The sequence below is a fragment of the Chelmon rostratus genome, chromosome 10 (genome assembly GCF_017976325.1).
Source record: "Chelmon rostratus isolate fCheRos1 chromosome 10, fCheRos1.pri, whole genome shotgun sequence".
Classification (NCBI taxonomy): domain Eukaryota; kingdom Metazoa; phylum Chordata; class Actinopteri; order Chaetodontiformes; family Chaetodontidae; genus Chelmon; species Chelmon rostratus.
This window is the reverse complement of record NC_055667.1, coordinates 13,902,004-13,927,916: the sequence shown is the minus strand read 5'-3', so window position 1 is coordinate 13,927,916 and position 25,913 is coordinate 13,902,004. Positions and strand designations below refer to the sequence as shown.

The window sequence follows — 25,913 nt, the reverse complement described above, 5'->3', positions numbered from 1 at the left end:
TTAAGGGAATTTAAGGCATTTTGTCAAAATATTAACAGACATAAAAACACAAAAACAAATGATCTCACCAGAGAGAAGTGGTTTAATCTGCTTTATGCGTGTGGCCATAGCCGGGGTAAGTTTGGACTTGGCCTTAGGGTCAGTTGCAGTGGGTTCATCTGTCTCCATGGGAGCCAAGGTATCTCCATCAAGACCCATGCCTTCCAACAATCCACCAGCAGATGAATCCACAGACACAGCCTCAGACTCTGCTAGACAAAGGCAGAAGAGAGTGAAATAGCTGGTTGGGTGTTCCAAGGACATGGAGGTTTTCAATGAACAATGCTAAATGGTTGTATTACCAGTTCTCCTTGAGCCAGATGTTGCGGTTGCTGCAGTACTGCCAGATGGTTTCTCCTCTTTGGGCACCAGTTTCTGCATGTCAGCCTGGCCAAACTCACATCCTGGCGGCAGACTGTTGGGCACATCCAAGAGGTGTTAGAAGGTTACAGCTGATCAAACAACAAATAATGAAGGTAAAGAATAAGAAATTCACCTATTAGGCGTGCAAAGGGACAGCAGCACCGTGCTCTCCCATACCAGAGAGCAGTATAGCTGACTGAGCTTGTTGAGAACACTCAAGCCCAGCTGGGAACCCCACTGGTTGACGGAGATAGCTCTGATCTCACTCTGTTTAGAAATAGCACAAAAACATTCTGAGTTGCTGAAACATTTTAAAATGAACACAAATTAAAAGAACCTGAAAAACAAATAGAATTCTTTTTAACACAGAACAGATGGTAATTTTCTCCAAACTGATTTAATTGAATTTAAAAAGTGTGTTGTGGAGTTTTTGTAAACAAACAAAAGTTAGGCTTGTAGAGCTAAAACTCCACAGAGAACCTTTAAATACAAATACATAAAATAATAAGGTATTCACTCCCATAACCATGATACTGACAAATCACTGATGCAGCCAATTGATTCTAGTAATCATTTAATACGAAGAACAGACCACGTTTTGCAATCAAATGATTTTAGGTTATTAAAAAACATTTCTTTAAGAAAATGCATGCATATTTACCTGTCCTACTCTGCAAGTATGGACAAACATGAGGATGTAGGCATGTGCTGCAGTAAGAGCATGTAGCAGTGGTGTGGCACGGGCGGACAACGTGGCGTCGGTTACATGGCCAGCGTTAGCCAGTTCTCTGAGAAGAACAGACCCACCAGGCACCTCAATTGGTCGATGAAGTGGCTCCAGAGACGTCAGGATACTATCCAGTTGGCACAGGCCCTCCTGTAGTACCTTAGGCTCATGTGAGAGAGTCTAAGGGAGAGGATTTAGGAGAAAAACGCTTCAGTCTAAATTTACCAAACTGATGTCTCTTCTCTTATCGAGTCAGCCAGGAAATGCAGATTAAAATCTGTCTTTGGGCTAAATGTGACCCTTTTAACATCACATTCATTTTAATGTGTACCATTTCTGATAAGGGAATACAAGAAAGAAAAAAAAAATAATCACAACACTGGTCCCTCTTTTGTGCTCACCAGTATGGACTTGCAGACACCAGCCACAGCTTGGCAGGCAGCAGATGTGGGGAAGTCTATGGGCAAGTTGGGGAGGCCCAGAATAGAAACCAGAGGTAGCAACCCCTTCTGGTTCACAAACTCCTGACAGTGGTCATCTGTTGTGTTATTGCTTAGTATGGATTCCACAAACTTCATCTGGAAAACACATGCAACATAAATGAGCTGAGCACCGCTTTATAGCTTGGATATTTCACAACATACCCAAAACAATCAAGACCAAGAATCAACACTTACTACGTTCAGAATATAATCCATGAGAGGAATTGGTATCCGCTCCTCTGTGCCCACAACCCTGCAAGAAGCAAAACATCATCAAAAAGACAACAAACTAATATATATATGGAATATGGCGATTTGACATAAATAAATAAATATCTAAGTCTGTGAAGAGTTGTTGTTCTATTCTATTGTGTTGTGAACTCAGCGTCATACAGTTCAAGTGGCACTGACTGTCTGTTGCTCTCTGGTTCCCCCTGCTGCTGGCTGAATGTATGGAGGGCCTCCTCTTCCTCTTCATCCTCACTTGAAGCTTCTTCAGCAGCGTGGCTGGAGCGTGCTGGTGGCACTGCCACAGTGCCATCTGCTTTCTGGATTGATGGTTTCTGGCAAATGTACTCAGGGGCTCGACCTAGGTTGCAGATCTCCTCCAGTAACTGCAACACCAATAAAGTGTCAATTTTTCCTGTCAAATGATGTAGCAACGCTTGAAAGGGCGCTTGTAAACCAAGGTACACTACCTTAATAATGGCAGTAGTAGCATCAGTCTTCAAAGTGGGTTGATGCCTCATAAGCTCATCCACAGCACTGCCCAAGTTGGATGCAGTGTCACCTGAAGCCAAACACAAAATATGTCATCCACTCATCCAGGTTCCACAGTGGAAGCTCTTAACACAGCACATACAGTCCAACTCACCCAATGGGTCTGAGCTGCGTCGCCGTCGCATGGCAGGCAGGTAGTCAGGGGACAAAAGCACTTTAAAGAGGCGCTCAAACGGCTGGCACTGAACAAATGAGTGCAGGCCTCTTGCATTCAGGCACAGGGCACTGAACACATTAGGGAGAGAACCCAACACTTCTCGAGTAGCAGGAACCTGGAAAGAGAGAACATGAAATTAGGGTTGAACGTTACAAAGATGAGTTAACTATTGTCTTTTCCCCATCAAAGACACATTATCAATTTACGCTTTTTCCACATTGCTGATTCACATTTTAATGCTTTTACACCAAACTCAATGACCTCCATTACTGCTGTGTAGTTGTTTATACAACATGCCAGAATTTGACTTGGGTTAGCCAGTGGACCGTGTAAATGTGGGATTTTTTACATTAAAGGAGAAACTGAAAGTGAAATATAACTGAATAGCATTCTGTATTCTGCTTCTGCATTTGACTGGATAACACAACTCAATGAGCAGTATGGAGGCTCTCACAAATGAATAAGATCAAATTTTTCATGCAAATCTGCTATAGTATAGCATACATCTATAATTGACACAATGCAATTTGCAATCCATTAAATCAACCAACTTTCCAAACTAAATACTATCACTGAGATAATTTGAAATTGTAAGATAGACATTAGTATTAATACATTCAACACCTGCTTCCAGGGGCTTCAGGTATGTTTTGTTTTATCTGCAGGTGAATGGATGTTACTGCCACATGATAAAGCTTTCAGGTTAAGGCTTATAGTGTCAATTTAATGAGTATGTGCATAGGTCTGAACCCTGACCTTTGACAGAGGGCAACCTTTTCACACTGACAGTCAACAAATGTCAAATATAAGCAACTGGAGAGCTCCGCACAACCGTAATGTATTGAGGGTACTGTGCACAGATGAAAGACTTAATTTTAGGTATTAAATTCAGTACATGTGCTGAAAGAAAATTAAAAAGTTGATACTGAACAGTTGCAAACAGAGACAAAAAAAAAGCTGCAAGCAAAGGTAGTGCTGTAAACTTACGTCTTTGATGAGAAGGGCATGTAGCATGACATCAGTGAGACCATTATCCTGCAGGGAGGAGAGCAGGGATGGCTCCTGGAACACAAACACCGTCACAACCTCCGTCGCTACAAACCCGCAAGACAGAGGAAGAAAGGGGAGAAAAAAGGGAAATCATAAATCAAATACAATGATTACAAATGAATAAATATCAAAGCAAACAGTGAAATATCATCACATTCAATTGCCTTTTGCAGTTGATACACTGTTTAATATCAAATAAAAGCTGCATGTCTGAAATTAAGTGAGAGCACTTGGCTCAGTCTGAAGAGAACTTGAAGGGCTTCTCTAAAGCGCAACTGTGAACTCACCTAAAAGGAACAGTGAAGGGCCATAATATTCTGCATTACTGATGATGTGCTTGAGTGAGGTAGGCAAGGACCCATCCATTACTGGAGAAAGCATTTCACATGAGGAAAAGAGGTTGCACATATACACATTAACATCCAACATTTGCATAATGAGATGCATAAATGCTGAGGTAACAATGTATGAGTCTGTTTAACATGTACACACAAGAATAGTATAAAAACCTTGCTCTTGAGTTTCGCTAAAGAACAAATAAAAGGATGCCAAACACTCACCATGGCGTATACCATCAGAAAAGGCAGGGTCTTGGATGGCTTTCTTCAAGAAATTTAGCATTGACTTTAACAGAGCTGCCCTCTGGGGGATACACTGCATACCTAAAGAGACAGAATGTCACAGTGATGAGAGAGTATAATAGTGACAAGCGTGTTGTTGTTCTTTTGTGTGTTTCCTGTGAGTACCTGTACGAGGTGTGTTAGCAGCGCTGCTCTGTACTCGGGGGTCCGCCTCTGGTCTGGACAAGGAAGATGTGGACGGTCCAGGGCTGCTTTCCATGGCAACTTCTGACACTGAAAATACACAATGTTGGCAAATCAACTCCTCTTTTTTATAACTTGACAATTCTGACGAATACCCTAGGTCTTAAATTATTGCCTTGATTTTTAGATTTTAATTTCTGAAGGTGAAAATATTCCAAAGGTTTTAGGAATAGTGTCTTACTCTCCATGTCTGTGTCCATGTCCTCAGACTCCACAGCTGCACTAGGCCTCTGGATCTTTGGCTTGATGACAAAAGGGCACTCTTTCCTTGACAGGTCCACCTCATGCTACATATACAAAGTAATTGAGAAAGTGATAGAAACAAGAATGAGTCAGTCCAGCAGTTTGGCAGAAGTTTCAGGGGCTCTGTAGCTGAAGATTGCTGTGTCAGAAACAGACTATGCAAAGTGCATCACCAACCTCTAGCCTGCAGATGAAAATCGAAAGGCCGCTGTGGGACTGAAAGGCAGCCATGTCAAGGTTGGTGATGAGGTCCACGACTCGCACTGCACGTGTCACAAAGGTGATCTGGTCCTGCTCATCACCCAGGAACTTTATCACCTACAAAATAACAGACAAACTTAAAACTTGAGTCACATTCCTTGTATCTATAGACATACTTGGCCAATAAAGATGATTCTTGTAGGAAATTGACATTTTTTCCCTTTTTTAAGAAAGCCACGATTAGTAATTACGTATCAGAAGGACCAGGTATACCTTTAGGAGGGCTTCCATCATGCCACAGGAGACAAGGGCTTCTCCTCCAGCATCATAGCTAGCCAAGTGGTAGAGGAATGAGAAGAGTGCAGTGGCAAACTGGTGCGGGTAGGGTTCCATCAGAGGATCTAAGAAATACAAATAAATCAATTAATTTTAAATTAAAATTTTCTCACACTTAACTATTACACAAAATGCCTTAGACACTTTCTTACCAATCATTGCTTGTATACAGTTGCGCACCAATACAGGCAAGAAGCCGTGGTAGGAGGCAGTGCCAGTGCAGTCGATGATGTTGGAAAGCTTGGGTGTCCTCTCCAGATGGACAATCGAAGTTAAAGTGCGCAAAGATGCTGCCTTGATATCCTGAGGGACAAAATCGAATACAATATTTCAGAAAACAAAATGAGACGGGACTTGATACATCTGCACTGACAAGAGTCCAAACATTTTAAAGTAATATTGGTCTAAGAAAGCAGCAAAAGATGTCTAATGTCATATTACAAATGCTACTGCTAGTGTGGCACAAGCATTTAGCGTAATGACATATTGATCTAACAGAAAAAGGAAGCTTCTTTCTCACCACAAGCTGTTTGTCTGTAATCTGTAACACATCCACCAGCTCCTCTATCAGGCCATTATACAGAATACTGTTGGCTGACTCTTGGAGTGCATTTGAATACACTGCAAAGAAAAGTTAGCAATTAAAACCTGCAGCAAAAGTCTGTGTGTCTTTGTCTTTGCAAAAAGGGCTTCCACTCACCCAGAATAGAGATAGCATGCAGCCGGGCCTGCACTGCCTGCAACCTCTTCTTGTGGTTTGAGAAACCATGGGCCAATCGAATATGTGTGAACAGTAGGGTCTGCTTGTCTTTAGGGATGTTGTACATCACTGTCAGCGACTCCATGATCTCAGATGGGCTCTCTGAAATCTGAGAGACAGACGACCATGTGTAAGGTAAAGAACCTGAGGTGTTATTATTCCATTGTTAATGACACAATTCTTTTGACTGTACCTTGTCAAGCTGCTCGATGTGAATATAGTGTAGTGTGTTACTACTCGTCTGCTGGGGCGAGGGGCGAGAGTTTAGAAAGAAAGGTTTTAAGAAGATGACCAATCAACACAACATTTCAAAAATGTATTTAGCTTTTATTTGATAATGATTGCATAAATACAATGTCTTGGTCTTTACCTTCCTCTCTACTTTGACCTCAGGGCCCGGCTCAGCGTAAAACTCAAAGTGCAGCGTGGTGGCACTGGGAGGGTACTTCTGCTCATGTACCAACGGGGGGCAGCATATAAGAATTAGAAATAAGAAGAGATAGCAGTGGTTTATCAGTCTCATTTGACAATGGTTATTTATAAGCACAAAACTAAGAGCCACATAGCTGTAGATAGGTGACAGACAGTTATTGAACATAACTCTACAAAATTCGTACCGTCATAGGCAGATCCCTGCAGCACTCAGCCAGACCAAAGCCATTCTCTTTTCCTCCCCAGCTCTACAAACAGAACAAAGACACTAAACAATACAGCTCTTTCTCTTGAGAGACAGATGGAATCATGGCAATAGGAAAACAATGGCATTCACTAGACCTCAGCCAGGTGTTGCAGACGGGCCAGTAGAGGCGTCCTTTTGTCAGATCCCAGTCTTGTGATGTAGTTGGAGCGCTTACTGAACACATAGAGCAGGTTCAGCACAGACAGGACCACCTGCATGTCACATGACGCTAACAAGGTGGTTAAGTGCTGTGACGGGGATGGGAGTGGTAGACAAAAGAGGGATAAAGTTAGTGAGCTGCTTTCCTTTTTCCTCTGACACATGAACAGTCCAGAAAAGCAGAGAAGTGATAGAGAGTGTACAAGGTTCAAGCCTACCTCTATGGAGCTGTAGAGGTGCCTAGAGAAGCTATACTCGATGAGCAGAGCGGTAAAGTTGAGCACCGCCAAAAGCAGGGCTTTGAGCTGGCCATTGTCGGGACGGTCACATACCAGCAGCCATGACATATTCTCCACTGTTTGGCCTGCATCACACAGAATGCCATCAAAGCGGTCCAGTAGATCCACCCAGTGATACAGCTCACACTGTTAAAGACAGACAAAAACAATTTTCAGTGATCGATCAAGTAAAGGTTAAGTATCCAAGGTCTTTTTATTTTCCTCAAAAACATTGGGGATTCTTTCTGTTTAAGCCAAGTGAAAGTGAGATTTCCTACAGTAAACCTGATGTGATATGCCATGACTTTTCACAACACAGATATGATAAAAATGATAACCTTATTTCTTTGTTGTCTTATTTTTGTTTTGGTTAAATAGAATATAGTGGTTACAGTCAATAGTTTTTACATTTGGGTTAGGGTTCAAGAGTACATCCACAAACAGGGTACTGAACGAATGGGTTGACACTCAGCACATCTGCTGTGTCTCTTGCCTGCCAAGTCACATTTGGCTGTGTGAAGTCCGTTAAGTTTTAAATGTTGATATAGCCAATCAGACGGCATAACAGTTAATGTTGATTTTGTCACACAAGCAGCAGCATAAGAATGCCTATTGGCTAACGTTTAGTATAATTAAGTTAATTCACTGAATGAGTATGAAATCACACTCATTCCATTAAACTGTATTAAATCTGAGTTTGTCAAACAATGTTGTGGACTTAAAAATAACTATTTTGCCAGCCAGGCGACATCTGTCTAACTCATTATCAGATGTTTACTTACAAACAAGTGATTTCTCCATTTTTTTTATTCTTCAGGTGTTTCACTGTGGACAGAAGTCCCCACACGAACAATTTTGTGATGCTGGTGTGAACACATTGTTTTCACGAAAGCAGAATTTTCCAAATTAGATTAGTTTAGTGTAGTAACACTCTAAGACACATCCCAATCCCTGGCAAATTCCTGGAAAACACTGGGACTTACCTTGCCAATATTCCAGGTCTTAATGTGCTGCAGTTCAACCAGCAGCTGCTCATCACTGCATGCCTTGAGCTTCTCTATAAGTATCCTGCAGTCAGCAGGCTGTTGGTTCAGAAGAAGCACAAAATAATTAGTCAAGCAAAGCACACGGACCACCTTTGCCTCTTCTCTGCTAATGCCATATAGCACAGTATAACCTTCTTGAGCTATGCTGTGACATCCTGAGATGTTAAAATTTGCATTTCCTTCGTAAACCCACAGATGGGGGGCAACCACACTGAGCCACAATATTTTGGCCTGCTTAGGAGCAGGACGAAACTATGACCATCTCTGCCTTAAACTGAATAGTATCACTGCAGTAAAAGGATTGGTTAATCGTAGTCAACCATCCAACAAGCAGCTCTGATGAAGCATTCTGGCAGGTTAAAAGATAGAAGCCTTATATGGTTTTGTGATCTGCTCTCCTTTAACTTAACCACAGCTGTAATTACTGTGTTACCGCTATGCCAACTGAATATGTCCAGCTGCCGTTTAAATGCTTCTCACTGCCATGACTAATATTGTGAAGCACCTTCAGGAAGTACAGCCTTATTGTCACCATGGTTAGCAACTGGCTACTCCTTGTTTCCAGTGCTCTTTTGGATGGCTGGTTAGATAAAGAGGTGACAGGCTACTTCTGTTTATGCAAACCTCAACATCTGAAAAGTAAGTTAATCACTTAGGCTGTGACCCCCGTTATGGGCTCCTATCACATTATGACACAGTAACACTCAGCCTCAGTATCTTTACTGTTTGAAAATTAGACACCTGTGAAACCAGAAATGATCACACCAAAAATTATGCATACTTACAGCTTCCGTAGGAGTTTTCTTTAACTTGCTTCTGTCGACCTTCATTGTCGATAATCTCTATTTGTTGCTCCTGTTGAGAAATGTTCATGTCGATCAGAAAGCAAGACGTGATGCTGGATTTCAATGTGTTATGATAAAGAACTACTTATGACTTATAATTTGTAAATAAGACAAATATTGCACATTAAACATCTAAATATTCTAAGACAAATAAGACATTTAGATGCAGAATTAACAACTGGAATTGTCTACCGCTTGAAATGTGAAATGTACTTACAGATAATAATTTGGCAATACCCACTTAACAGCATGTTCAAGTCACGTCACCTGCAAAAGGATGGTTAAAAAATTTCACACCACAATCATTTTTTTTAGGTGTACGCATAAGATACATCAATAGCAAGAAAGGGTGGTATGCAAACAGGCAGTAGGCAAGCTGTAAATTAATTTAGATGCCATCCAAATCACAACCGCAAGCCTTACAGTGCATCCTGACAATATAATTTATATGGAAATGTGTGCATGATGTACTGTGAGTGAAATAACAAAAAACTATCAGTTATCATGCTTCAATTTTGACAAAGTAACTAATAAGCAAGGGTGGTGGATATGGGCATTGCCCTTAAAAATCTGCAGCAGCTTGCAAATAAGTTAGCACAATCGTCATCCTAAAGATGATAACGATACTAAATTTGTTTACGTTATCAGGCGAGGTCTCATCATCACAAAGCAGCCCGAGGCAGAGCTTTAGCTAGTGGCTAGCTAGCAACATACGACACAAAGTTAATCAAATCAGGATGGGCCTCATTTAATGGCCTAAAACATTTGTCTACCGTTTAACGTCCTCGTGATTCAAGAAATATCTCCATAAAACAGACCGCAACCCCACAGTAAGCTTGCACATCATCAACTCAAGTGACTTGACAGGTTAAAGTTGTAGCTACCTCGCTAACAAGCTAACGGCACCCTTGCTAATAGCACAACGTTATTTACCTAATATTAGCAAGTCACTGTACACATGTTGAACTACAGTTACTACCCACAAACGAGATTGCTTTTTTTGGTGACTACCAAACAGCACGTCTGACAAAACAAGACACGTTGGGACACTTAACATACCAAAGAAATCGATCGGTATCGTTTGCTACGGAGTTGATGTTAGCCACTGACCAGCTAACAGTGAGCTACCGGCAGCGATGACAAACGATCTTCTCTTGAATTACTTCAAAGCATTTGAATATCACCAGACCTTAAAAAAGTCAGCCAAGTCACGAAAAGGCATGTGTTTACTCAGCGGCAAACATTTAGAATGCAGCTAACCGAAAAGCAACAGTTTTAGCCATTCGTGCCACAGCTGTCAATCCAGATCTCACAAATTCACCACGCTGTCCCGACCTAACTCTTGACTAATTTAGATCGGGGCTGCGCAGGCCGCAGACGAATTCCGCACTCCCCATTTCAGCATATCCGCTCTAAGTAAAAGCGAAACTATAAAGACCACTCCGTGATCAGCAACAGTAAGATGGGTGTGTATCAAATACCTGGAACCAGGTAACCAGGATACTTTGCTAAGGCTCTTACCCTGGTTCCTCAGCTAGACAGCCGTAGCACGCGCTAGCTAGCAAGCTAGCTACCGTTAGTTGAGTAGCAGGCAGAAACGCATAATAACTCGCTGAATCATTGTCGGACGGGTCTAACGTGACACTGCGAGTTTTGTTTTCAGGTTTCGTTCGGGCAAATTGACTGCAAGCTACCAGCTGGATGAAGAACTCTGTTCATGCGTTCGTTGTATTCTTTTTCAGAGTATCCGCGCTTGTTTCCATAGCACACAGGCACCAGCTGTTGGCACAGTCATCATGACTCTGGGTAGTGTGCAAAAAGTGAATAACGTTACGGCAGGAATGAGCAGCCGCTGTTTATCGATGCAGTGCATGTTAATATAGGGCACTTGCCGCTCGGTGGAACGCATCACTTCAACATTTTATACGATCCTTTAACATTTAACAACAACCCAGATCTACAACTGACAACATTCGCAGTGAATGACTAAAAACACTAAAATAATAATGAATATGACTACACAACCCTTGAAATTATTTGCACCAGAACATATCAGGTGCATAACAGCCAACCACACCGCAGGGGAATGCATTTATATGTGCATCAAAAGTACAACCCAGATTCCAAAAAAAGTTGGGACACTGTGTAAAACAAAACACAATGTGATAAATTGCTAATCCTTTTTGTCAAATGCACAACTGAAAACCGTACAAAGGCAATATATCTAATGTTTGACCTCATCAACCAGCACCACATTTCATACAAGTTGGGACAGGAGCAACTAAAGACTGTGAAAGTTGTGAAATGCTCAAGAAACACCTGTTTGGAACATTCCACAGGTAAACAGGTTCATTGGTAACAGGTGACAGTATCATGATTGGGTATGAAAGGATGGAGTGAGGTTTGTGAAAAGGATGGAGTGAGGTTTGTGAAATGTGAAAAACGTGACTGTATAAAGAATATTACTGCATGGGCTCAGGAACAATTCGTAAAACCACTGTCGCTAAACACATTATTTTTATTTTTTTTTGCAAATTATTGCATTCCGTTTTATTCATGTTTTACACAGCACCCTGACTGTTTTTGAAACGTGGTTGTAATAAACATGAAACTGAACAGAGAACCAAAAAATAATTGAGTATTGAAACACAATGAATCCGCAGAGCTACAATACTTCATACACGAGTATAAAGTAAAGGCAGCATTATGAGGGCATATTTGGTTCAGACAAATCCATCTGATAATAAGCAATAGGCATTCAGCTTCCCAGTTTTTATGCCAGCTGATTAAAGCTTGCTCATGATGGTATTGATTAACTTTAAATGTTTAGAAATCAGTTAGTTCAGTAGATTAATACTTGTTTTTTTTTTTTTTTTGGTTAGCCACATTAAAATGTGCCAGGCCAATATTGGCTATCTAGCTATCAATCTATTTAGCAACAAACATACATTAAAACAAGATCATTGAATAATCCAACTCTGAATTAGCATGAGAAATCATTGCCATGTTGTTTACAGATGAGGATATATTTTATTCATAATGACCTTACTTCCACTCAAGTTTATTTCAAAATCGAATTTCTCATTATATACAGTATATGGTTGCAACTCAATATCAGTAACAAACTTCAGGGATAATTGTTAATCTATCAAAAAGGAAAATCATTATCAACTTTTTTTTTTGTTACACTCAGATATCAAGTGTAACATTCAGAAATCTCATACTGGTCAGCATCTAAGAGTTGGTTACTTTTTCTAAACCAAAAATGTCTGGCGCTATGAGCAGCATAAATCCTGTGCCACTGAGCTCCATTGTACTGAGGTGGACTACATGTGATCAATGCAAATTACCGTATATCACCACAGCACCATCTGGGTGGTTAGAGAAGACCACAGAGGAAGACAAAAATAACTTCCCTTTCTTTTGGATGAAACATCCATGTAAGAAGCTACACAATCTTCCGTTTGGGTTTAGTTTGGGTTACTAACAAAATAATTAAGATATACCTAATTGCATTGCCAGAAATATCTGATCATTCATGTGTGGAAAAAGGTAGAAAATGACTTATTCTTACTATTGTGTATAACGTGTGGTTGATGATATTAACTCTAAGTAGTGGTTAACTTATTTTGGAGGATGGTACAGGCTGGGAAGCAAATATTCATAGTAAATCACTGTATCCCTTCTGTGTTCATGTGTTTCAACAAAACAGTTTGAGTCAATGAACTAAATACGTTAGCGGTACATACCAGAAACTGCTTTGGTTTAATAGCTCCACCATTCTCATCCTTGGTTTGCTTTGCAGTTTCTTTAAACTATCTGAAAACAGATAAACAATTACATCAGATATGACAGAATGAGAAAATTCAAGGTGCTTGATCATCAGCAAAACACTTCAATTGACAGATTTCTACACTAAACAAGGCTTGTGAAAAGGATAAATATTCACGGCAAGTTCAAGCCCAACCATATAAAGAATTAATGGTATAATGCTGGTCAGTGTGTAGGGCTGTCTCTGCCATTGACATTCTAAAAACCCATCTCAATCTTTATACCTTTGGAGTCTGCATGGTTTCCTTTTATGTGCAAGTGTGAGTGTCTATACATAGTCCGTCTGTTAGACTTCTGCTGAGTTATCCTTAATGTTGCATGTCTCAAAAATTTCTATAAAAATTTGTCCAGTCCTTTGGACATGTGTTATTTTAAAACATTATTCAAGAACAATAAATTGACTTCTTTAATATTTTATATGTGGGTTATTAATACCTCTTAGACGCATGAACTAGAAACTCATCACTCTCAATTGTAATTGCAATACTGTCTGCCGCACAACTAGAACGCTCTACTGAAACTTGCTTTTGCTATACCTGTGCATGTCTTAGTTCGGTCAATCAATCTGAATGTAAATGTCTTCAAGACTCATAATAAATAACCCACAAATGCCAGTAGTGCTTTATTAGATACAAAATGTGTTCCGCATTTTAGAACATTACAGTCACTACATCATCTGGTACTTTAATGGTTGTAATTTAAATCAAGTATATATTGAGTTAAAACTAAATTAGACGTCCCAAATTTGGGGTATGCACTCATATACTTTGGGACAAAACATTTATATGTCCACTTTTCAGCTGACTGAGCTTTAAAGTTAGCTTTTGGTGTCAACTCGAGTGTTGCAGCTCAGGGCTTGCTTTAATTAACCAACTCAGACATTGTTTTCTTACAGAGCAAATCAGTAGCATGCAGAATTCTTTGGACCAAATCCACTCCCCTTGCTGTCATATCAGCACTATGGTCACTGATGGAGAGGATGACCAGGATCAAAGAAGATGCTGACAGCCGCCACATATTCGCTTTACTAGGTTCACATTTAAAAACTTTGGGCTGTTTTCACTAAGAGGCATCACTACTTGCTTTCAAAGACTTGAATGAAGAATTTAATGTACTTCGGTGTATGTAAATTCAGCCTATTTGACAGTGTGATGCTCCTCTTATCAACGAATTTAATTTACCACACCTCCCTGGATAGTTACATCCACAAGAAACAGAGCAGCGTTAACGTTAATACTAACGTAGAATAATGACGTTCTGAACTGGTCAAATCATCTGCATCACAAAATACAGTAATGGCCGTGAATGGTACCTTAGTTTGAGTAGCATTATAATACGCCCTAACTCGTTTATCGCTCCCAAATTGGCTAGGTTAGTTGTAACCCGGCTACTGTAATCTGCTCACATTGTTTGCTAATATGAAGTAGCTTCCTAACGTTAGGTAGTTAAAGTGAAGTCAAAGGTGGAGCTAACGTTAGCAAACTTAAAAGCTAGTTAGGCGACCTAGCTAGGTTCACTAACGTTAGCAGTTTAAGCTAACGTTAATTACTTCGGTTCCAATTCAGCAATTCGGCTAACATTAGCAGATTACCGAAAAGTCAAATCTGCAATCTGACACACATTTTAACTCTCATCGGTGGTTTGTATTACCATTCCCGAAGTAAGTATCCATTGAACGAGTATAATGATTGGTCTGTACTTGTACAGAGGCGCACATACCCACACAGTGGACATGAGTGTGTATATGTGTGTGGCGTGTATGTTTGCGGGTTTCGCGCGAGCTAACTTGCTAGCGGTTAGAGCTCTGCACAATGCTCTATCAGTGGAATCATGGCTAAATTAAAAATGGCGGTTTACACAGCATATGATCCGTACTTTACCCTTAAAAAGACACTAGTTTTGTGGTCTCGGATCCTAGACATAGGTGCAAATCATCGAAGGTAGTTGTTTGGGAAGGAAAATGTATGCAACCAGGTAGCTAAAACCCATGTAAATACTATGCAATAAGTCTTTCTGCTTACCTCGAATGCGTGTTACATTCGCTTCTCCATCTTGCACTAGCGAGTGGTAGGGTAGTATTGGATCTCGCGAGAATACCTGCTGCTGCGTTTACCCAGGCACTCCCTTGTAATTGTTATAGAAAAACGACGCAAATGCGTTTTCTTCTAGGAAGTTATGGATGTATTGTAAGTGGACACACTGCCTATTAACTGGTATTTCCAAAGTCTACCTTGTGATAAGATGTGCACACGAAAGCACACAGCAAAATTCTCGAGGTTTTATTAAAAATATATTTTAATTCAGTTTAATATGAAAGTGTATTCAAATTCACTGACAATTAGGAAATAAAGACTAGACATTTTAATAACAAATGCATTTAACCCCTATTTGGACGGAGAAAGTTGTATTAAAAATTGAGCAATGGAAATAATGTTTGAATATGAAAATAATAGTACATAAATTCATACAACAAAAAACCCTGAGAAAATCTGGAGTCACCACTAATTTAAAAGTCGCATCTAAAGTGGGCTATTAACATGAAATTGTATTTTCAGTGGAAGAAATCAATGAGTGTACATGAAATTTAATACAACACAATATTACTTGTATCTTAATGAATTTCCAATACAGAAAATTCCATAAATCCCACCTTAGTGAATAGAATCAAAACCGAGCCTTCTGGTACAATGAAACATAGCAAACAGAAAACCCATTAATTTGGCCCACAAATCTCACTTTGTTATCCTCAAATAAATTCAATGAAAAAAGAAATTTTGCCCAAGGTATATTTTATCTGTTCCATGTCGTATTTAAACACATTATGCTTAAAATACACAGTACACACCAACACAAGAGTGAATATCAACAATAATTAATATAAAACTAAATAGAAGAAATAACACAAGGGCATTTTTTTCAGAACACTTTCACTATTACACTAACAAGACAACATGACAACTAAGCATTACAATTACTGCGTACAAATATAAAAAAATGAACTATTTCAGATATTTTCCAAATACAGCAATGTATCATGTACAAGTTATGTTAAGAAAGATTTCAAAGTTTTTGAACTATAAAAGAACTTAAATTACAACATATATTTACATCATCAATTGATATCCTGCACCTTCACAATGTTTTCACACAAATCTAAATTTTCTGCCACTTTATCGCTAGTAGATTCTGTGGAAAGAACGTACATCTCTAGATCTGGCCCAAGAATGTTGCCAACACTTGGGGAACAAAGTATGGCAGTTTGCAGGAAACTAGTCTCTTAGAACCCTTCTCATAATATTTTTTCTGCTCTTCCAATGTAGCTACATAAATTACAAATATTACAAATATTTACAATTGCAACTTAAACTGTAAAAATTCAGACAAAGCAATGGGTACATTTTTTGTACAGGTATTAAGTGGTTGAAATTAATTAAAATAGGGCCCAAGACAATGAAGTGGTAAAAACATTGTATGTTAAAACAGGCTAAGAGATGGCAAAATGCTGTTAAATAAATATGATCAGAATAAATAGAAATGTATGATGTTACTCTTGGCATCACTTAAGTGCTTACTATTTCTTGTGTAAAGCTACGGTATGTGGAGGAAAATTAGTTATACAAACATCAGTGACAAATTCTTCAAAAAGAATTAATACATGTGGCATACTGGGAGATGTGCATGGATTTTTGCAAAATTGTTTTTTCTTTCATTTGAAAAAAATATGATGGACAGTAAAATATCTTTGCATAAATAGAACCACTAGTAATAGCTATAACAAAAAAAAAACATTAGGTTTAGTCAATGTATTACGCTAGTTAGTTCAGCTGGTTAAAACAATGTTGGCCTGTCAGTTTAATATTTGTGTCACAATTGCCCATTTCCAATGCCCAACAGTATGTGATCATTAAGAGTGATTTTCCAAATTAAGTGTGCGTTTAGCACACTACAGTGATTTGTTTACCTTAATGCAGATATAGATAAGTGGAGTGCCAAAACAGGCTGCTAATGAGCTGGGCAGAGTAAATGGTATAGGGATATAGTGAGGTTCAATAACAGGTGAAAACAGTAAACAAATTTATCGAGAGTACAAAATATAGATCACCATCTCTAAAGCCATTTTCTTCATTCCCACTTAAAAATCTTCAGCCACATTTCCAACATCTCTCACAAGAGAAGTTTGCCATTGCGGTGAATTTTCAGAATTTTTCCAAGTCTCTGTTTTGCAGTTGCAAGTCCTTTCTTTGGACGTTTCCCTGAATCAACATGAAAGGGAAAAATACATGAGAAATATGCCATCACAGACATATGAAATTATGCTGTCAATGCTTTAGGTTAATGCATACCTTGACCAACTCCTGTTGTGCCTTGACTGGCTAAACCTGCAGGGGATGCACCAGAGTGAGAGCTGCTGTTCTGCGGAGACAATGAAGGTCGGCGTGAAGTGAGGAATACGCCAGGGGCCATGGCTCCGCTGCCTCTCGGGCCTCCAGGGCCAAAAGGTCCTGGTCCTGCTGTGTACTCATGGTCCAACAGACTAGCAGAGTAGTAATCCATCCTTCTTTCTGGGCTGAAGTCTGCCGCAGACTCTGGAGCAGGTGTTGGTGAGGGTGGGGCTGGCTCAGTCTGAATTGGGGGAGGAGTGACCACCGGAGCTGGAGGACGCTGCTTTTTGGTGTACTTCCTTTTAGCAGGCTTTTGCTGCTCCTGAATCACAACAAAAAAAAAAAAAAAGGAAAAGTGATTACCTTTTACAAGTGATGCTTCAACTGCATGTTATTCATGGGGCACATATGTCAAAGACCAATAGCCTTTGTCACCCAAACTCACTTGCTGTGCCAGCTTGGCAGCAGCAGCTGCAAGACCAGTTTCTACAGATGCGACTCGAGCACCTTCCCTGGCTGGCCGATCCTGTTTGGGAAGGGTGGGCATCACCCTGGCTATAAAAGAAAAGAATTCATCAACCACCAGGAAGCTTAAAAGCAAATGTTATCCATCTTGCCACTATATTTGAGCCAGGTACCTTTTGGGCTCCAAGGTGTGTCATCCCAGTTTTTCTTTCGCTTCATCTTAGCTTTGTTAGCATGATCCTCCTCATCAGACTCCAAGGACGGGTAAACTTCAAAATTTGATTGTCATAATTAAACATTGATCAATAAAAGTTATAAACTTTAATTCTTTGACTAACCTGCTTGTACAGCAGCAGGTGTAAGACATTGACTATATTGCTCACCATAGTCTGAATCTTTAAAACAGGTTCCCAGAGTCTCTTGCTCATCTGGGCTCTCCTCATCGCTAAGGTGACGCGCTGGCCGTTTAATTGGCCGTTTTCCAGGCCGCTGGATGACAGGTTTCTTCTCAGGACTTCCTGTCTTTTTGGCCCCACCAGTCACCCATACAGCCCTGCCACCTTTTTCCTTGACTGTCCCCAATCCCTCTGTCAGGCCTCCAGAAATAGATAATGGAGATGAAGACGAGGAAGATGAGGACGAGGAAGGGGGATTGGCCATGGACAGCATACCCTGAATGGCATCACGGGTACTGGGAGAGGCTGGAGCTTCCTCACTAAGGGAAGGACAGAGTTGAGCAATCACTCATCATCTCAAAAATAACCTCCTAAACATAGCATAGTGTCAGAGTCATTGCAAATATGTGAGCTATGCAAGTTTTAAAGGTTAATGGATTCTTGCAACAACACAGTGAGACATTTATTCCCACTTGTGTTCTGACCGATTGCTCTACTCACTGGTTCCCAAAGATCAGGAGGCGGGTTTCAAATACACAGCTTTAAACATCATGAAACTCAAAGTAAACGTACCCCTTTAAAAAAATATATTCTATAATACCATCACAGACATCCTAAATTTGAGTATTAAATGAATATAATAATAAATGAATCCCTTGAGACCAAGGAGATCTAACCTGAGTGTTGCAGAGTCCAAGCCTGCTACTTGTTTGCTGGCCTTCAATAAGTCCAGAATGCCCCCCGCGCCACCCTTCACTCCGTGGGCGGCTAGCGCCTCTTCATCTGTGGTGTAATCCTCCTGAAGCCACATACACAAACATGCTATCGTTACTATGGAACCAGTGCTGTACTAATAAATCTTTTCTTATCTTGTGGATAATGCATGACACATATCACAGTAAACAAACTGATGGGGGGGAGGTGTTGTGTATATACCCTCCGATTCCTGTAACATTCTACTCAACTGAAACAATGACAGTTAATGAGGCAGTCTTTGATTACAAATTACAAGCAATTTATTCCAGTACAGAGAGTGTATGATGCTGTGTCTGTTTCAACGGGTAAGCAGTTATCAAAACATAATATGAATTACTGTTAAAAAGGTTTGCTGTTACAAAACAGTGATTGGTTGTTCATACTGTGTAATGAGCGTGTAGATTGTGAAATGCTGTGAACCGGCTTGATTGCACTGAAAAGAGTATTTATCACTGCGGGACAATTAGCTCGACAAAGCAGCAGTGACATGGTTCAGTTGGGGGGAGAAGTCTGGTATGTCTGGTTTCAAAAGCATTACAAAGCTAAACTCAAGACCATAAGGTAGTCTTGTAGTGTAGAATCTTCTATAATCTGTATCCTGCAATCGTATGTGTGAAGTTAATTATTTTTTCATCTTTGAGACAGACTTGTACTAGCTACTGCAGTTTGAAGATGGCATTCAGAATTCACTCCAGAAAACATGATTGGTGTATTCATAATAATCTCACCTCAATGTCAAAGTCCACCTCTCCTGGCTCCCTGATGCGATTGGGGTCAGAGCAGGGTTTGGCTCTGGGCAGCTTCCTAGGAAGACCTGAAGGCACATTTTAACACAGTTCGGTCACACCAACACGGTGGATTTGAAAATATAGTACCAAACTAAATTAGGGACCAACAGTCCATGCGTTCTAATACCTATGCTGATCTCTAACAGACTTTGCTGGTAGGGGAAAGGAATTAAATAATGTGTGTCAATACAAGAGCAACAACATTCATAATACTCTTGTTTAAAGTCATAATTCTCACCACTCAGTTTCTTTTTCTTGCTAGGTCCTGCAGGCTTGCGTCGTGGAGGAGGGGTCTCATCAATCTGCAGCTCATCCTCAGACTCCAAGTCAGACAGACTGGATCCCTCCATAGCAAGGTGTTTGTAGTTTCCAGCACTTCCTGCACCATTACTGCTGCCGTCCTTCTTACTAAAGCCAGAGGATAGGCAGGTAAGAACCCAAACCCTCTGCAGGACCATATGATTACAAAAGTAATAGGTACACATCAAATAGCTGCAAAACTTACCCTTGGATTTTTCCATTGGTCAGCACGAGTTTCAGTTTGCTTTTATTTAACTTCCCTTCAAACTCCTCTAAAGGCAACTCCAACTGGAAAGACAGATAAGAATTGGATGAAAAACTCATAAACACAAAAAAATCCATGAAAAAGCATTCCCACTGTCATCATCAAAAGTCTGCAAACATCATACCTTGTTCTTGTTTCTGGACTTGCCAGGCTGAAATTTTTTGAGTGTATGTTTGGTGTGAATCTCAATGAGGTCAAGTTCTCCTGCTTCGGCCTTAAGCAACCCCTTCTGACTCTTCTTCTTGGTTCCTGGGGGCCCAAGACCACCTATCACCTCCTTGGGCTTGGGTCCTTTCTTTTTTCCAGGGGGGCGTCCTGAATTCTGAGAGGTGGTCAGGGGAGCTTTAGAGAGTGGCGAACCAGGAAACTGAGGTCCAGTGCGGCCAATGTTTTGTTGGAAGATGTCCTATGAAAAGAAGAAGAGTATTGTTCAGTCAGTGAAACTAATAATCATAACAATATTTGTATTTACACATATTTACGGTATTAAAAACATCGACAAACTTTCTGCTGATTCTGCTACTTACCTCAACCAGACGAATCTCCTTGGCCAGGTCCTTCACTAGTGTCTGAGTATTGATGGTTTCCGGAATTTCAACTTCATGCTCTGATAAAGCCTGCAAATAGAGAGACATGAATCATCTTACACGATATTTTAAAGTTAAAGTTGCATCTAATATAAGGCATATTTAATCCAACATTTTATTGTTTATGTTGAAAAATTAAAGGAATAGACATTTTAGGCAAGAGAAGATCAATAAATATGATTTCATGTAACAACAACAAGTTTGCTGTTGCACCTCAGGTCCATTTGAATGTACATACTGTCTGGTGCTTGCCAATGTCACAATTGGTTATGGAGGGAAATAAACCAAGTATTGAAACAGGAAAGATACACATAAAGGTAAAGGGTGAGTAATTAAAGAGTTTGGCTACCTCTTTACGGGTCCAGCTGCGGAAAGCATTGTTCAGGGCCTTAGCTCCATGAACAAGGTAAGTGGCAGGGTGTCTGCGGTTTTCTCTCAAACCTGTGAGACAGAATAGCACAAGGTTAATAATATATCAAGGACAGACAGAAAAAACAGGCTACTCAAATAGTTCACAAATAGACATAACATGAATTCTATGAAATCCAGTCAACTCCCTCACCTCTGAAGGTATCAAGAAGGTGCTTTCCAACGTACCAGCACACAGTCTCAAAGTTGGGAAATCTGAACAGGTCTGCTGTGCTTAATCTCTTCTCTATTTCATATGCCCTAAAAAATGAAAACATACCACAGGAAAAGTCAGACATTAATGGTTATTGCCACAAACCTGCTGATTACTTCTGTAGAGATGTGACCTGAAATTAATAGCAATAGTTGTTAGCTGTAGAGTTATTCATATTTGAGTTTCCACCATGTCTGAAGAGCCAAAAAGATTAGGCAAATTACAACAGAGTCAGTATAATGTGTGGGGGACACTGGGTGATAACACCAGAAAGGTGATTATCTGTCTTCAAAGCAGCAAAGATCTGCCAAGTTTTTTTCTGGTTATTTCTCTGCTTTTAGTATGTAACTGCATGGAAACAATAAGCAAGTAAAGTCAAGTTTCGATATCTAACCTCAGCTGCATGTCAATGTTGAGACTATGCAGAAAGTTTCCTCCAAAGGCAAGGCAGTCCACTGGAGTCAGCACAGCATGAATCCACCCTGGAAGACGAACAAATGACAAAAGTGTGAATATTATTTGATTCAGGCTTTTTGACTATCACAACTCTGCTGAAAACATTTTTCATGTAACTAACAAAACAAACAGAAATATTACAGCTCACCTGTTGGTATGAACAAGGTGTTTCCTTGTTTAACAGAGCACTTGTAACACATATCAACCTGGTCTCCAAAGAACATTTCATTCTGGTTGGTTGAGGAACTCCACCGCTCAAAAAGAGCCAAGTTGGCTGGGGTGGGGGAAATTAGGTAGAAGATTTTCTCGCCCTGTATAGACACAGAGAGACAAGCTCTTAAAATAATTCCAATTCATTTTTGAAAAGGAAAATATGTTCTGCAGTCAGTGTAACTGACAGTGATGAAATGTTTTTCCTTCTTACCCTCAGGACATGGTACCATACTGAGGTGCCTCCAAAGTCAATGTGGAAGTCTGTGTAGCTATCCTTCACTCCCATTAGGCAGTACTTCTGCACATTGGGGCGTTCAAACACAGACTCTTCGGGCCAGAGGTTTTCCACCCATGACAGTTTCCTCACAATCTTAGGAGTTTCCACCAAGTTTGACAGCCTGAATCAAGTTCAACACTTGTCTTTAGTCTTCAATACATCACATCTATAACAACACAACTTCACTTAAATGACAAAGTTCTCATTTATTTATTTAGATCAACTGAATTTAATACAGAGTGCAAGTAGCAACAAGTAACAAGACACTGCATTATAATGTTGAACCGAACAGTGAGAAAAGTGAATATGTTTGTGTACCTGGTCTCAGAGAACTCCAGGCTGATGACATTGAGCACTCTGTCTCTGTTGGGGCTGTTGTAGTATTCAACAAAGTCTCCCAATCGCATCTTCAGGTCACACTGGCGAGACACATCAATTACATCAATCTCTTTGTCTGCACCTGTAATTAAAACAAAATGAACAAATTTGAGTAAAGTGTAGGTGACTTATTTACCATGTCCAACACAACAGAGAAAAAATGTTTTAATTTCCTTAATATACATTATATTCAAATTTTCAAAGACCAAAACAGATTTATGTATTTAAATTTAGCACCAAATGTGCCAAAACTTTACCTATGTAGTGCTCCACATCGCTGACACCGAATGATGATGGAGGAAGGGTCATGCCAAGGCCATCCCGCCTCAGCACCATGACAGGAACACTGAATGAATGCTCTTCCAGAAACTCGACTGTGAGCTGGGCCCCAGACGGCTTTAGCAAGACTTCATCCGCACTGTGATAGAAATACAAACAGACACATACACAAGTTTTGATTAATTGCCAAAACACAATGCTTTACAAATATGTTGGTTGGAGGCAAAGGCTCTGCAACCATGGGAGTGGAATGGGAAGTTAAAAAACTAATAATACATGGCTGACACACAGTAACTTTGATGCTAGATCAGCACTTTTACAATATAATGCAATCCATTACAATAACAATGCAATAAAAAGTACCTTATATTCATACCTCACCTTTAGTTTTTGTAACAATATTTGATGTGCACTAAGAACAGTGCATCACTTCAATCATGGTTTTCTCATTAAACTTTTGAATAACAAACATACTTTGGAAAGGTGCGGCTCCGTAGCTCCCTGACAAACTGTGGGCTCCCTGTCTTAACAGGCCGACTTGGATCTCTTGCTCCAGCAGCACCACCATCTGTCTGCTTATTGCCTCCACGTCGTTTGCGCACTGAGACAAAGGAGAGACAAAGAGCGACAAGTCCATTATTATGTAAGGTTAACCTATAGGGTCATAACAGTTGAAGAAAGGTATACTGAAGGACTGTTAACTTACTGACAGATGGCCCATGAGTGACCTGACAGTTGGGGCAGTGATACAGGTCAATCTCAGCTGCTTTGTCCTCCTCTACGCCAACACAGCTACACAGAAAACATTCTTACATCAAACAAAGAATGTGCAGATAGGATAACTGAACTGTGATGGGTCAAAAACAGAGTATACACAGAGGAATCATGCAACTGAGACAACAAATATAACCGCATCATCAAGCACACAACATATTATTTGGTGGCATACAGACAACAATATGTTTAACATACTGTTAATTCTAAAATTACCTACCTTCCATGGAACCAGTCCTGACAAATGTCACACTCGATCATGAAGCGCGTCACATCATATGGCAGGCGACACAAGCAGTACACTGGCACCGATGCCATATTGTGTGTGTTTGTAGGGGGGTTGGGGTAGCTTTCAATTGCTATTAATGTTAAAATGCCAAAATCCAATTCATACGGGAAGTACTTATTAAGAAACTGCTTTATTGACTATGTAGTACGGGTAATAATAATGTTGAACTGAACTGCAAGTCTGTCACTTCACTTCCAGGTACACATGCCCACCGAGATTCACTTGGAAGCCTGTTGAAATATAGGAGAAAGAAAAACGTATCAGCTTATCCTAACCCAATTCCAACTTCAATAACCCAATTGCACTGCAAGTTCATTAGTAAGTGAGCAATGAGAGACACTTCACACAAATGATAAGTAAGAATAAAACCTGCCAGAATGTACAATAGCTTCTGCTGCAATCTGAGATGGAAGTTCAGTCAACTAGCGTGGTAACTAGTCCAGTTAGCACAACATTAATCGTAAGAATATGTAACTATTTCATGTTCTTAATATACATAATTTAAATGCAACGTTTATCTCACATCTGTCCCAGATTTTAGATTATAAATATTTGGCTTCTGTTAACTAAGCTAGTTGGTACAGTGCCTAACAAGCAGCTCGTTACGTTAGCTCGCTGTTTGTAAACACGCTGAGCGCCGTAAATGTTGTATTGCTATCGCGTTTAGCAAGTAAGCTAACTTTAGCTGTGTTAGCCACCGATGTAGCTACCTTAAGTATTTCAGAAGATGTTAACTTTGACTTACACAAGAAAGCAGTTCCTGCAATATATTAAGCGCTTAAACTCGAAAGAAACGCTACATGCACCCGATACAGCTAATTAATTTCAGTCACACAATGAAGGGTCAAATCGATATTTATCGCTAGCAACTTACCGACATTTAGCTGCGGCAGGCCACGCATTCAAAAGCCGTTGTAATCCCTACGCAAGATCGGTGGTAGCTGCGGCCTTATTATGCAACGTAAATTATTAGCAGTTTCCTTTACCACACTTTTGTTTATTACATCCGAAATGCCCAAATAAATATTAACATATCGGTCCAGAAATTCACCGGACCAGAAAACTAAAACCTGACCGACTTAGGCGAGCATAATAACTACAAATAACGGCGTATTGAACTACATCAACGCCATTTCAAAGGCAGTAGCGTCAGCCCGTTGTCGCTTTATGCTGTTGAAAGAACAATAAAGTTGCGGACAGTGAAATCTTGAGGTGCATTCAGGAAAAAACGTTGCGAAGTGTTTATGGCAACAAAGTTGTAAAGACCAATTCCGTAGTTAAAATATACAGTTAAATTGCTGAATAACAGTAAAACATGTACAATCTAATAAAAGAATCTAGACACGTGTGAGTTAATTGACATTATCTCAGATTTTAGTTTCATCCCATTTCATCTCCTTATATTTCCTCCAACAGGATTTATTTTCAGTATAAAAACTGAAATAAATACTGCTGTATAATACTTTTATACAGTGTAGTCTATTTATGCAAACACCCAACAAATTCCAATCTTTTTTTATGTCTATAAAGTATTTCACAAGTTTTTTTTTTTTTTTAAATATATATATATATATATATATATATATTGGACAACTTGTATGTTGAATTGGAACAATGCCGCAACACCATTATTTGTTTATTTTAAAGAAAGAAACTACACCTCAAAATTTATTTTAAGAAAAAAAATCTGAGAAAAAAAAATCACAAGAAGTAATTCAATGTAATCATTTTAGATTGCACACTTCTTTATTAATGTATCTATCATTTAATAGAATATTCTGTTTTTCACTTGATTCACTTATGTTCAAATGAGTCTGGTTTGGACCTTCTTGTGTCTTTGTTTATATAACTACCATAGTTTTAAGATTTCAGAATTAATATTTCCAT

General features: G+C 39.7%; 2 protein-coding genes across 15 annotated transcripts in view; both read right to left on the bottom strand.

Annotated features, from left to right (window-relative positions):
* The window catches only part of huwe1 (HECT, UBA and WWE domain containing E3 ubiquitin protein ligase 1), a 41,842-nt gene extending 26,977 nt beyond the window's left edge, over window positions 1-14,865 (bottom strand). For 7 of the 14 annotated variants that reach the window (XM_041944927.1, XM_041944938.1, XM_041944932.1 and 4 more), the window contains exons 1-29: window positions 14,822-14,865; window positions 12,719-12,788; window positions 9,187-9,236; window positions 8,910-8,979; window positions 8,062-8,160; window positions 7,019-7,225; window positions 6,737-6,889; window positions 6,580-6,642; window positions 6,333-6,410; window positions 6,156-6,206; window positions 5,903-6,071; window positions 5,723-5,823; window positions 5,355-5,505; window positions 5,140-5,267; window positions 4,843-4,983; window positions 4,604-4,709; window positions 4,345-4,452; window positions 4,159-4,260; window positions 3,886-3,966; window positions 3,536-3,642; window positions 2,486-2,663; window positions 2,310-2,401; window positions 2,005-2,225; window positions 1,807-1,864; window positions 1,531-1,707; window positions 1,064-1,309; window positions 536-669; window positions 342-454; window positions 69-251 (exon numbers count right to left, since the gene is read on the bottom strand). In XM_041944927.1, the coding sequence (XP_041800861.1) occupies window positions 69-251; window positions 342-454; window positions 536-669; window positions 1,064-1,309; window positions 1,531-1,707; window positions 1,807-1,864; window positions 2,005-2,225; window positions 2,310-2,401; window positions 2,486-2,663; window positions 3,536-3,642; window positions 3,886-3,966; window positions 4,159-4,260; window positions 4,345-4,452; window positions 4,604-4,709; window positions 4,843-4,983; window positions 5,140-5,267; window positions 5,355-5,505; window positions 5,723-5,823; window positions 5,903-6,071; window positions 6,156-6,206; window positions 6,333-6,410; window positions 6,580-6,642; window positions 6,737-6,889; window positions 7,019-7,225; window positions 8,062-8,160; window positions 8,910-8,954 (3,292 nt within the window). In that variant the 5' untranslated portion in view covers window positions 8,955-8,979; window positions 9,187-9,236; window positions 12,719-12,788; window positions 14,822-14,865. Of the gene's footprint in view, window positions 1-68; window positions 252-341; window positions 455-535; window positions 670-1,063; window positions 1,310-1,530; window positions 1,708-1,806; window positions 1,865-2,004; window positions 2,226-2,309; window positions 2,402-2,485; window positions 2,664-3,535; window positions 3,643-3,885; window positions 3,967-4,158; window positions 4,261-4,344; window positions 4,453-4,603; window positions 4,710-4,842; window positions 4,984-5,139; window positions 5,268-5,354; window positions 5,506-5,722; window positions 5,824-5,902; window positions 6,072-6,155; window positions 6,207-6,332; window positions 6,411-6,579; window positions 6,643-6,736; window positions 6,890-7,018; window positions 7,226-8,061; window positions 8,161-8,909; window positions 8,980-9,186; window positions 9,237-10,028; window positions 10,045-12,718; window positions 12,789-14,821 lie in introns of those variants that run through there. The other 7 variants (XM_041944939.1, XM_041944940.1, XM_041944930.1 and 4 more) reach the window with 6 other exon arrangements.
* A 214-nt stretch (window positions 14,866-15,079) lies between these two features.
* phf8 (PHD finger protein 8) lies at window positions 15,080-25,184 on the bottom strand. Its single transcript, XM_041946199.1, has 22 exons — window positions 24,901-25,184; window positions 23,958-24,256; window positions 23,670-23,755; window positions 23,438-23,564; window positions 22,942-23,102; window positions 22,625-22,766; window positions 22,241-22,427; window positions 21,965-22,127; window positions 21,755-21,842; window positions 21,301-21,407; window positions 21,088-21,179; window positions 20,679-20,768; window positions 20,276-20,557; window positions 20,092-20,174; window positions 19,825-19,994; window positions 19,527-19,612; window positions 18,720-18,841; window positions 18,031-18,362; window positions 17,821-17,916; window positions 17,628-17,737; window positions 17,144-17,504; window positions 15,080-17,053 (listed from the first exon to the last, which is right to left on the bottom strand). Exons 2-22 carry the CDS (start codon window positions 24,053-24,055, stop codon window positions 16,965-16,967), a joined length of 3,072 nt encoding a protein of 1,023 aa, XP_041802133.1. The 5' UTR covers window positions 24,056-24,256; window positions 24,901-25,184; the 3' UTR covers window positions 15,080-16,964.
* Window positions 25,185-25,913: the final 729 nt, after the last annotated feature.

Coding starts and splice junctions, on each gene's coding strand:
- phf8 (XM_041946199.1), bottom strand. CDS start 24,055: ATGGCATCGGTGCCAGTGTACTGCTTGTGTCGCCTGCCATATGATGTG. Junction 21,180..21,300: donor CCTTCTTGATACCTTCAGAG/GTGAGGGAGTTG, acceptor TCTGTCTCACAG/GTTTGAGAGAAAACCGCAGA. Junction 17,738..17,820: donor CACACCTTGGAGCCCAAAAG/GTACCTGGCTCA, acceptor TTTCTTTTATAG/CCAGGGTGATGCCCACCCTT.